The 12,651-nt window shown below is 40.7% G+C and overlaps 1 protein-coding gene across 1 annotated transcript; it reads left to right on the top strand.

Annotated features, from left to right (window-relative positions):
- Positions 1-12,495, top strand: CDADC1 (cytidine and dCMP deaminase domain containing 1). Its single transcript, XM_005147660.3, has 9 exons — positions 1-110; positions 3,123-3,217; positions 4,706-4,883; positions 5,724-6,302; positions 8,180-8,229; positions 9,253-9,422; positions 9,939-10,128; positions 10,768-10,828; positions 12,100-12,495. The coding sequence occupies exons 1-9, from the start codon at positions 38-40 to the stop codon at positions 12,171-12,173; spliced, it is 1,470 nt and encodes a 489-aa protein (XP_005147717.1). The 5' UTR covers positions 1-37; the 3' UTR covers positions 12,174-12,495.
- The last annotated feature ends 156 nt before the right edge of the window (positions 12,496-12,651 follow it).

The following is a 12,651-nucleotide window of genomic DNA, read 5'->3' as shown; positions in this document are numbered from 1 at the left end:
GGTACCGGCAGCGCCACCGGTACCCGCACCGGCACTGATGCACGGCGCGGAGGAGGCGGCGGAGGGGCCGCGGGTGAGCGCGGCGAGCACACAGACCGACAGCATGACCGGTGAGTGATGCCCCGTGCCCGCCGCGGGGGGCCTGGCTGCGGGGGGGGGGCTGGGGCCTCCCCGCCGCGGTGGGGAGCGGGCGGTAGCGGCGGGTCCCTTCTTGCCTCCCGGGTGCTTCGAGAGGCCCGGCACAGTGCGATGTGTCCTCTGCTCGGGGCGCTGTGAGGCTCTGCCCTCCCCGGGGCCGTGCGGCCCCCTCAACTGCTATTTCATAGGGTGCTCCTGCCCGTTACACACAGGGCAGTAAAAGTATCCCCGCCCCCTGCTTGCCTGTGCTGTTAGTCATGGGGCCTTCTGGTCACACGGGCTCGTGGTTTGTTTCCTCCTCTGTCACAGTTATTCCCAGCTCTATACCGTGCATTTTTAATGTGTATGAAATGCAGTCTGCATTAAAATGCTTTCCTTCTGCAGGGTGTCTGTACTAACCCTGTAGCAGTGCCCATTAATTTTAGTAGAGAGCAACTTTCCCACAGCGCAGGGGATGTCGAAATGATGCAGGTTTTGATAGATTCCATGTATTCCATCGCTGCAGGCCCAGCAGAGTGGGGTATATATATATATATACAGATTGCCCATGGGCTGTATGTATAGCTTTCAGACTCAGGACCACAACAGTGCTGCCATGTCTCCTTGATAGGTAAATGTGGGGGGGTTCATCCTAGTTTTATGAAAATCCTGTTTCCAAGTGAGCAAAGAAAAAGCAGTTTCTCATCTACTTTCCCCAGACAGGAGTGCGACGTCACTGATTTCCTCCTCGATGATGTCAAAGCACAGTGTTAGTTCCATGCTTGGAGCATGACTTCTTTCAGACTTTGCACTAGGGACTCCTATGTTGCAACCATGCCATAATGCTGTATCTGAACCGTGACGGATGGACAGTGCCCTGCTCCTTTTTGCTTGCAGGTGCAGGCATGGCAGGGTTTTTGATGCTGGCCTTCACAGAGCACTCTCCCTTGAGCCTGCCTCTCACTGGGGTGAGATCCCTAACCTGGAGGAATAAAATCATACCTTTGTATGAAGCAGAGAAGCTGTGTCAAGTAGGGAAGCTGCGAGAACTCAATGCACATTGAAAGAGTGCTCTTTTTATAGACAGTTTTGCTCTCAGTAGCAAAGAATCTGAATCCTTCCCCAATCTTCTCTAGTTGCTTTAAATTCTGTATGATGTCTTCTACCTTATTTCCAAGCCACTTTAATCAGTATTCTCTTCACTCGGTTGAATTTATGGGAACCTTTAACTAAGTTGAAAAAGGTATTGATACATAGATACAGTAACAGTGACTACAGGTCTTTCTTTTTTTTCATTATAATATTTTGCTTCGGTATAGATTCATGTCTATTCACAACAGGCACATTCTTCAGTTTGTTTCCTATGTATTTGACAGGTCACATTCAGATTATGTCCAAGAAAACAAACAGTAATTCAAACTAATTTCTGGTGTATTCTGTTTTAAATCTACCCCGTATGCCAAATCATAATCCATTTTAGAAAACATGATGGCATACATGTGACTTGGTATCAGTGGCACTGTTTATTTTAGCTTGCCATTTAGAAAGTGTGCATGTGTGTGCCACAACAGGATTGAACAGGGGCCATAATGAGAATGACTAAGACAAAAAAAAATCTGCTTGCTTAGATGTGGCTTGTAAACTTACTTTTACAGTTTATTTTTAGGACAAATGACAACAAATCTTCATGTGTGCCACTTGCCATTCCTAGCACACGTATCTGATTGTGCTGACCAATGCCCCTTGCAGTGCTTGTGTACAGTGGGAGAGCGTAGCTGGCCAGCCTAAGGAGTAGTGGGCAGTGTGGCATCAGCTGATGCTGCTGAGAGGTCTACAGCTGCTTTCCAAAATCACACTTTTTGTGTGAAAAACCTGCTAAAATACTGCCTGAAAAATGGTATTCAAGTCATGGGTTGCATGTTTATCTGCTGTCCTAATTGTTTGGGTTCACAGACATGTCATTAAATTAACCTTCTTCCCCACCAAAGCAATCTTAGTATCTGATTGTATTTCTTCCAAACTGGTGGGACTGCTTAAAGAAACGTTTTTCTCTATTCTATTCTTACCTCTGCCTGTTCCTCTTTCGCACAAAGTTTAACATTCATGGGAAGGGGTAAAACCAGAAATAAACCTACTGTCAGACAGCACACTTGACACCTGCAGAAGAATATGTGGTTTTACAGCTCTCTTTAAGCACCCTGAAGTAGGGACTGGAGGTTTTTGAAGACATAATTAAACTCCTTGCCAAGTGTGAGTCAAGACAGCTTTACATCTGGGATGGTGCAAGCACTGGTGCAGTAATTCCTTCATGTTCATTTGTGGGATACCCAGGAATGCTGAGCACTGGTTCTCAGCATGTTCAGCTTTTTAGCAGAAGCACAATACAGCACAAGGCAATGGGCAGAGAAAGGATTCTTTGCTACCGCTTTGGTTATTTAGTCAGAAGTGACAGCATGAGAAACAGGTTTAAATTTTTGTAAAACTCTAACCAAAGTTTAAGCAGACTAAAAATCCAAAAGTAAGTTTCTGCAGAACAGATGTAACTGGAAGGTTTCACAAAGGCTCATCCACTCTTGCTGTGGGTGTCAGTGTGAGATCAGGATGCATGCCTGGATGTTTTTGCTCACTTCTGTGGTGAGCCTGAGGCTGAATCAGAAACTGTGTCTCAGATTTCTGTAAGCATTTGGGAGTCATTTAATCACTTTAAATTCTGTGGGACCTGATCTTTGATTTCTGCTCTTCACCTCTGAGCCAAATTAACTCACTGAATGTCAGTGAGAGTTTCTCCACTTTCTCTTGGACAAATCTGAGCTCTGCATCCAGATGTGAGTATTGTGAGTTGACAGTTACTGCCCTGAAGAAGACAGTGTGGATTTAGCTGCTGTAAATAGCAGAAGTGGTTGATGAACCAGCTTCTGTAGCAGCTGTGGTGTGCAACAACAATGTGGGGTATCTGTATAAATATTCTGTAATAAATATGTCTTTTTTTCTTCTTCAAATGACAGGTCAAATGCCAAGACTTTCTAAAGTCAATCTTTTTACTTTGTTCAGCCTCTGGATGGAGCTCTTTCCTTCGACTGAGCAACAAAAGAAATCACAGGTAAATCTGCATAGTGTCAATTGGTCTTTCTGACCAGTTCCTGCAATGCATGTAACAACTGCTCTTTGCACAACAGATAATTCAGAGGAAAAAAAAAAAACAAAACAAACAAATCTGCTGATAACAGTTTTTTCAGTTATTTCTTAGAAGGAGAAAAAAAATCCAGTGGTGGGAGAAAAATAGCAGACTGGTTAAATAGCTGCTTCTGAAAAGCTGTGTACCCTTGACAGCAAATGCTAAGAAATTGAGAGTATCTTGAATACCCTAACAAAACAAGCATGGTGTATACCAGGCACTTCTTAGCATATGCTGGTTGTAACTTTAAAAACAGCCTGGTTGATGGTGTAGATGTACTCTTTTAGAATTACAATGTTCATGATTGTAGATGAGTTCTGTTACAGAGGGGAGGTGCACAGAACTGTCTGAAATGTTTGCTGATCAAGAACTTGTAGATAGCTACGGGAGTTACAGTGAAAAGAAACCGTCCTTGACAATGGATCTGCTAAATAGTAGCCAGTTACACTTCAGCGTGTCCTGGAACAGCATGTTTTCTTCTGTGATCAGAGTTCTTACTGTTCTTACTTTGTGCAGAGCACAGCCATGTGCTAAGATGCACAGCACATGGATCACCCAGGACACAAAAAGATAGGAAAAGAATTTGAGTGACAGGCTTAATTTTCAGAGTTTGGTATGTCTGAAAGAGGTATAGATGAGTCTATACCTATAGTAGATACCTGTATCTATAGGTTAAGTCTGCCACTATACAGACTTCAAAAGCAGGTTCAAATTTAGTAATTCAGTTAGGAATTGCAGTTGGGTTATCTTGTAGGCCTCACATGTGTAACCACAAAGAAATTGCGTAATTTACAGATCCAAGGTGACAGTGTTCTGGTAACAGCTGAACTGCATAATGTGATGTGTTTCACTAGCTTCATCAAACTAGCTTGTGCCCAGTTTCCTTACAATATATGGGAATCCGTGTGTAAGAGCTTTTGTCTATGGTATGCAGACTTTTTCCATGGACTATTCTTTAGAACCTGGATTCATTTTTATAAATGAAGAGACAGAAGTAAAGCTAAAGAAGCTATTGTCAAGCTTAAAACAGAAATTAAGCTTAAAACAGAAATTCATGGCATTTCCAGATGCTGGATGATTCAGAGGGTTTTTCAGCTATAATTGACAAAATTTTCTGTGCTGTTCCTGGAGTTTGGTATGGGCAAAGCAATGACAAAAAAAAACCTCAGGAATTTGCTACAAGTCCCTGTTTGAAGTTTGACAGGGGCACAGCACTCTGATATTAAAAAGCACATGTAGAAACTACACATGCACACAAAAATACTGCTTTGGAAAGTGTTAACAGAGATTGTTTAATGTTTCATATCACAATTGGTAATTAATAGCCAAATGCTCTGATCCTGGTTGGTCACTGTTCCCTAAGGAAGAGCTGTAACATTGCTATGGACCTAATAGAAATGCATTTTTCTGTAGGTGAAGAAGAGTGGCCTAGTTGTGGTAAAAAATATGAAGATTGTTGGTCTTCATTGTTCCAGTACAGACTTGCATGCTGGCCAGATTGCACTCATAAAACATGGATCAAGACTTAAAAACTGTGATCTTTATTTCTCCAGAAAACCATGTTCAACCTGTTTAAAAATGATTGTAAATGGTAAGTCATGACTGTAGTAGATTAGGGGTAAATGTTATGCTTGTGACTGGTGGTATCAGAAAGTCAGTTTTCTTTTTGGACTGTCCGAGTTCTGAAAGCAAACCCCTAACTTGTGTGGCCTGCACTGGTATTTTCCACAAGGCTGAAAATAATATTGAATGTACATTTTCCTGGAGCTGATGATCAATAGATTAGGGTTTGCTACTGAGACCCGATTTCTCTGTGCAGCTATTACTATTGGTAGTGCATGTCTCTTGGTTGGGATGCACTGCTGAGATCCTGACAATCCAATTGTACTTTGCCAAAGCAACCAACCCTAAGCCTAATAATTAGGCCTAAATAGCTACATTTTTCCTTGCCCTCCCATTGCTTGTCAGTGGCACCAGAGAAAGGATGCCTTTTATGCAGAAATCACAGGGAATACTTAAGGTTTTCCTTTTCCCAAGTGAGATGAAAACAAGTCAGATTATTCATTTCCTTAAATGGGATCTGCTGGCACAGCCCTTCTGCAAGCATTGATTTTTAATCTCAGCAGCAGCTTCTGTTAGTGCTAGCTTTTTTGTGTGGTATTAATATATCTGGTATAGTTAAGATACAAAATTAAACTGTCACAAAGATTTTAGAATTTAGAAAACTCCAATTTTTGTCTACAGTCTGCTTAACAAGTTAGATAACCACTTGATACTTGTATCTACTAGCATTTTTGTTGTCCAGACACCCCTTAAGCAGCACTCAGGGCCTTAAAGGAGTAAAACCAGGGTTAAACAGTAGTGTTGAATATGAGGTTTATGCTCCACTGTGCTTGTATGGTTCCTTTCGCTGCATTATCTTCTCTTCCAGCTGGGGTGAACAGGATTTCTTACTGGCCTGCAGATCCTGAAATCAGCTTGCAGAATGAGGCGTCCAATCCCATGACTACAGAGGATGCAAAGCTAGATGCCAAAGCAGTAGAAAGACTGAAGTCAAATAGTCGTGCTCGTGTGTGCGTGCTGCTTCAGCCCTTGGGGTGCTCCATGGTGCAATTTGTTGAAGAAACTTCCACCAAGTTTGATTTTATTCAGAAAATAGTAAAATCTCAGCCTGACTCTAATACTGACTTTTACACTGCATGTAGACAAGAGAGAATAAAAGAGTATGAAAGTTTATTCCTAATTTCAAATGAGGAAATGCACAAGAAAATATTGATGACAATAGGACTCGAGAACCTCTGTGAAAATCCGTACTTCAGCAACCTGAGGCAAAATATGAAAGATCTTGTCTTGGTCTTGGCGACAGTGGCTGCCAGTGTCCCTGTCTTTGGATGCTTTGGATTTTACAACAGTGAATCACAACGAACAAATGAAACAGATCATCAGAGTTTGCCCCAAGAAATTGCAAGGCACTGTATGATACAAGCCAGACTACTTGCATACCGGACAGGTGAGTTGTTACAGTACTGCAGGAAGAGTGGGTCTCATGAGTAGAGCAAGTTCTTCATTTTAGTCTTAGTCTTTCAAATAATTCCTTGAGCAAGCTGCTGAATTCTGTTTCTACATCTGTGAAACAGGAATGGCAGTAATAGTAAAAACTCCACAGGGGCACATAGTATTGTGAGTGAAAGCTTTCCAAGAGAAAACCAGTGCAGATATTTAGGAAATCCTGCCCTGCCGACATGTCCAACACCTGTCTATAAAAAGAATACAATGGCGTTTGAATTCTTCAAGCTGCTCTGAGGCTCTTTTTACTGTGGCTTCACAAGATGCTTCTGTTATCAAATACATGCTGATATTTCAAGGAGATTATGTACGCTTCTTCAGAAAAAAGGGAGGGAGTACACTTATATTAAATTTCTTAGTTCTAATCTTATTAGTGAAAGTGCTTCTATATCTGATGGGGGTTTCTTTGCAGGGATGCTGGAATTTTGATGTACAGGCTTTTTCGGTAGAAGGATAGTTATTGACCACCTTTTGATGACACAGATGACTTCTGTTAGCTACTTTATTCTCTGTGGGTAGCAAAGCAGTAAATTGGTACGTTCTTGCAGAGAACAGAATATGAAGAGTTACGAAGAGTTAAAACTTAGTAGTACTCCTTAGTGTTGGCTTTTTTCATCTAGATATGACAGTTGCTTTTTTAAAACCCTTGCAAACAAAACATATTACATATTGCAAGTTTGTTTGTTTGGATTTTTTTCCCCTGGGTACCCTCTGTGAATATGGTCACCCAAAGCTGCAGAAGAGATGGATGGCATTGTTACAAATAATTTAGAAGTTTCATGGAACCAGTTGTGGGGTATTTTTTGTACATCTGCTGTTGTAGAGAGCCCAGTGGAATGAGCAAACTTGACTATTCATTCTTGAGGCAGCAAAATTCAGTTTTACCTGTGCTGTTCAGCCTGGGCTCAGGTCTGGATTTTGAGCACAGTCATACGCCACTTCAGTCCCGAAATAAAATTAAAATAAATAAACAGCACACCCGTATTTAGGTGCTTGCGTTATTATATAGGTGGATATAAGGAGAGCAAGATTATAGGATGTTTTCTATGCAGGCTTAATATACATGAGTGACTAGTAAGTATGCAGAATATAAAGTCAGCCCTCATAAAACATATCTTTGGCAGGAAAGATCCTCTTTAAGGTGACTGCATGTGTTAGTGAGACCAAGGATGATGGAAATAGTTGTCTTCTACGTCACTGGAAACCTGAAACATTTTTTTCTCCTTGATATGCTCAGATTTTACTGATCAAGACTCTCATCAGTAGCTGCTGGAGAAAATTTCCAAGTTCCATGAAAATCTTCAAAGTCACATAATGAAAGTTCTGTTCTGGTTTTCCTGTGGTGGTGATGGGAAACACCTCCCAAAATACGATTATTAACATTTTGTTTCTGGATTAGGTATAAAATACAACTAATTTTGATAGGAATCCAGATCACAGAGCCATAAACTTAAGGAATGGCAGAAACAAAATAATTAAATTGTAAACAGCTAGAAGGTTTTTATCAGTTTTCCATCTCACATGGGAACCTGTCCACATATATTCTTGGCACACATATTCTTGTCTGATATACGTATTGGTTGCTCCTTAGCATGTGTGAACAAATGTATGTAGCAGTGTTAAATGGCTGGCCTTACAGTTAAAAGTACACTCAGCTTTTGGAGTAGACTTGTATGACTTAGAAGCTCTTAATTTTTCTTTTCTACTATCCATGAAGCAACAATAAATATTATTCCTTACTTTAGGATGTCATATGTTAATGTACAGGTAACTCAGAAGTGCTTTATTTATTATTTGCTGCTAAAATGTTATGTATTTTAGAGGACCATAAGACAGGAGTTGGAGCTATTATTTGGGCAGAAGAAAAATCAGTAAGTATTGAAAAAGTTCCTCTTTCTTGCACTCGGAATTCATACACTTGTATCTGCTTTGAGCTGTTATTTTACTTTAAGTTTTTGCACAAGCTTTTTTCATACACACACAGAGCACTACAGAAATCTCCTTCTTTAGTAACGAAGTTAATGACTGCTTCTTTGATAATGCTGTCAAGATGGAGGGGAAGGATAAACGAGTTCAGTGACTACCACAGTGTCTCTCCTTACTTTCCCAGTGTGCCTGCTTCCTTAGCCTTTGTCAGTTACTCTAGGTGTCCTGCCTACAGAGTTCTGCCACAGCTGCTGATCAGGCAGCCTGTGCCTGTTCTGCAGGTCCCTCTTTGCAGCTTTTATTTTGGAGAGCTCTCAGTACAATCAAGCCTCAAAATCTCTGAAGGATTTTTGTTGCCATTGAAATGCCATAGTGGCTTTAGCACATTTTGGATCAAAGTGGTATTTTTCCTACAAGTATTGTTACTGTGCCTTATCCAAGCATAAAGTTTTTATTCCTTTATGTCTGATTATGCGTGTTACCAGTCCCAGGGAGCCTCATTCTTCATGCAGCTGCAACATACTCTTCATTGGTTTTTAACACTTCAGTCATCAGCTGCTCATTGCTGTTTTCTTTTTTGTCCTGATTTCAGTCACTGATTGCTACTTAGACAGCACACTGGGCACTGGGTCTGTTGAGAGACAGGTGAAGCACAGTCTCTGGCACATCAGGAACTAATTCCAATTTTGTACATTGCAGAAAGGCTCAAGGACTTAATCCTCCCTCATTTTTGTTCCTGCTATCCATACTACCTTATAGAAGGAAAGCCCCTAAAGCCTGGTGCAGTGTGTTGTGTGCAGTCTTACAGTTCAGTGGAAAACCTCCATACAGACACAGAGCCATCAGCAAGAGCTGAGTTCTCAACTGCCATAACTTGGCATGAACTGTGAAAGTATACATTGCACAACACTTTCACTTAATAGTCAGTGTAAATGTCTCCTACTTTAATGGTTTGCTTACTGTTGCAGAGAAGCTGTGATGGAACAGGAGCAATGTATTTTGTAGGCTGTGGTTACAATGCCTTTCCTGTTGGATCTGAATATGCTGATTTTCCACACATGGATGATAAACAAAAAGATCGGGAAATCAGAAAGTTTAGATACATCATACATGCGGAGCAGAATGCCTTAACATTCAGGTAATGGGCTTATTTTTACGAGGGAGAAGAATGAGATGGTTCAGAAACAATTCCATGACGAATGAATGTGTGATGAAGTATGGATTGCAGTCACAGTCTTGCTTATGCCTGTAATGCAGAACTTGGTTGTGCACAGCTTCTGGGATTTCTTCAGACTTCTTAAGTGAATTGGTTTTTAAAGGATATTCACTCCGATGCATGGCAGCTCCTTCAGGTACAAGCCACTGCCTCTGTTTCCTGCTAGGACTGTGCTGGCCTAGCAGGAAACCTAAAATAAGGAAGAGTGGCAATTGCTGAGGCTTCAACAATGGTATATGCGGAGGGGGGATGGGTGTTTTGTTCACAGAGAGTAAAACCAAACTAGGTATCGTTGTGTACTTGTGCACTTCATTAGGAATAAGTGGCTTCTGAGAGTAGATCATAGAATCATGTAACACTTCTTTGCTTGCTCTTGTGAGTTTGTCACTATTAAAAACTGTCAAGGTATCTGAAATTCTGGTTTTTGACTGCCTGTAGGTGTCGAGAAATAAAGCCAGATGAGAGAAGCATGATATTTGTGACAAAATGTCCATGTGATGAATGTGTCCCTTTAATCAAAGGCGCTGGTATCAAGCAGATCTATGCAGGAGATATTGATGCTGGAAAAAAGAAAGCAGACATATCCTATATGAAGTTTGGTGAAGTTGAGGGTGTAAGCAAATTTACAGTAAGTGTCTAAATGTACCATAGTCTAAAAGCTCTGGCTGCACTGTGGGGAGGGTGGAGTGGGCGCATAGGGTGTGTTTTCTTGTGCTGTTTAGTCGAGTGGAATTGAGAGGTTGCTCTGTTACAGCACTGGGGAGAAGTGCTGTGCCATATGCCAGAGGGTGCAGCCAAGTGTATCTGTTTTCTCTGATTGCCTTGCAGATTTCCCTCTAACTCACTGCTGTTGTTTGAGTGGTCTCTTCACACTGAGGTTCTCTCCAAGCCTCCCTGTCACAGTACGGCAGCTGATGTGGGAGATCGCTGTGTGACTACATAGGCCCTTCCAGCAGCTCCCAAAAGAGCTACAGTGGGTTTTGAAGGTGGCCAAGTGCAATTGCACTCAGGGTGCTCACCATGGCAAACAACAGCACTGATGGTTTGAGCAAGCTCATTTCGCCTTTTCAAGGGAGTAAAATGACCACACATCCCTTAATAGCTTTTTATTTGCAAAGTAAGTGGGTGTTGGAGGTGGAGTCCTTTATTCCCTGCCTCACCCCTAGCCGTGCCTTAGAGTGAAGAACAGTGGGGTACTTTATCTTTCTCCCTTTGCTCTTTCTTCTGTCTTCTGGAATAAGTAAACATTTTCTTCTTCTTTTACCAGTGGCAACTAAATCCACTACACACCAATGCCCTTGAATTCCATGACCCCACAGCCAGGGAAAGTAAGTAATTTTGTCATTAATTCATGTTATGACTGAAGTCAGTAAGTGAGATCACGTTTTAAACAAACTTGAATTGATTAGTCTTAATTCATCTTGATTTCAGTTAGTTAAATTTTGCTGTGAAAACTTCTTTGAGCTTTTTTGAATAGATGAACTAATGGTAAGTTGAAGACAAGTTTGTTTTAACAAATGCTTGGCACTGGCACACACATTACAAAACCTAGTAATGCTGTTATCAAGGTCAACAATATGCTGTTTGACACACAGATAATTTCAGACTACTGTATAGGGTTTTAGATTTTGTTCTGTAAAGACTTTTTATACTGTGCTCTATAAAGAGTACCATTCTTTTTCAAGAGAAATTTGACTCCTGCAAGTCATTTAAACATGTTTTGCAGAACATTTGAGTGTTTCTTTTATGAAGTAGAATCTATGCCAGTGCTTTTCAATCAGCATTTATTTTTGTGTGTTTATATACATATATAATATAAAGGCTACAAAATCCTTGTTGCCCAGCACTCCTGTAGCAAGGAGCTGTCATCCTCTGGAACAGAGTTTGGATGAATCTTATCTTGAAGCCTTTTTGTGCTACAGAAGGGACCCACCAATGGTATCTACTGTCAGCTACCAATCCTTAAAATGTTTCTCATCCAGAGGGGAAAACAATATGGAAAAAGAAGCTAAATAATTTTTTGCCTCAAGCACAAAGATACAGAGTGTAAAGACAGGGAGCTGGCAGTTACTCAAAGAATTGAGTACCAGGCTAGGAGCATAAAAAAGACTGAAGGTGGGGTTTGTAGCACATGAATAATCACATACTACAAGCTAATTCCTAATGTGAACTAGATTAGTGGAGACTTCTCTTTGTTAGCGATTTCCTCATGGGCTCAGGAAAAGGGGTGAGGGAAGGCCTCAGAGTACTGTATATGGCATTAGTAATCACTGCAAAATGTTAGGGCGTTTATCCCTCTCTCTGCTAATGGTTTTTAGGCCCAGTTAGAGAAAGATTGACCTTTAATAGGGCTTATTTCTCTAACAGTGTTTTCTTCAAGATGGTATGCTTGCATTTCAACACTGAACTGGTACAAGTTGCTTTCTTTCCTTAGTGTGTTTATCTTGCTATGATTACTGCATATTCCTCAGTAATGGCAAGAAGACAATCTCTGTCTCCCTCCCTGTCCCCAGTGTTATTCCAGTGGGCCATTATGTGTTGAGTATTTTGGCTATACTTACTACTGTATTAATGTTTCACAAATATTTGTTCTCTTTAGATGGGGTCCAGAAAACAAAGTCACTAGATGACGAGCAGCACCAAAGCAAGAAACTGTGTCTTGGTCACTATTGAATAATTAAGCACTTCTGCAGTCTTGCTCTATGTTCTTTTATAATGCAGCCTGTTTGCACTTTCGAATAAGAAAGAGTTTTATTTATTGTTTGGAAAGTGAATTTTAAAATAAGTTTATTTATGATATCTTTAATGTTTTATGGAATTACCTGGAGGTTTTTTTAATTTAGAAGTTCTTCTTGGCAAAAATCTGCTGCTTGTATTTTCTGTGAAAGTAACTGAGTGGCTGATCATTATTAACACATTAAAACATAAAAAGGACTGAAAGTTTGTTGCTGGCAGATCACAGTAATAATAAAATGGTACCTTTTTGCTTGGTGAACAGATTGAGGGAATGGATTTCCAAGTTCTGGGCTAGCAGAATGCAGAAATAAGCCCTAGTTTTTCAGGTACAATCATGAAGGGAATCTTGTAGGAAATGGTAGATAAATAATCGGTAGCAGTTATTCCTGTTCCTGAAAGTAGCTTTTACTTCTGA

The sequence above is a fragment of the Melopsittacus undulatus genome, chromosome 2 (assembly GCF_012275295.1).
Source record: "Melopsittacus undulatus isolate bMelUnd1 chromosome 2, bMelUnd1.mat.Z, whole genome shotgun sequence".
Taxonomy (NCBI): Eukaryota; Metazoa; Chordata; class Aves; order Psittaciformes; family Psittaculidae; genus Melopsittacus; species Melopsittacus undulatus.
Note: the sequence above shows the minus strand (reverse complement) of the source record. Positions and strands in the feature narration are given on the sequence as shown.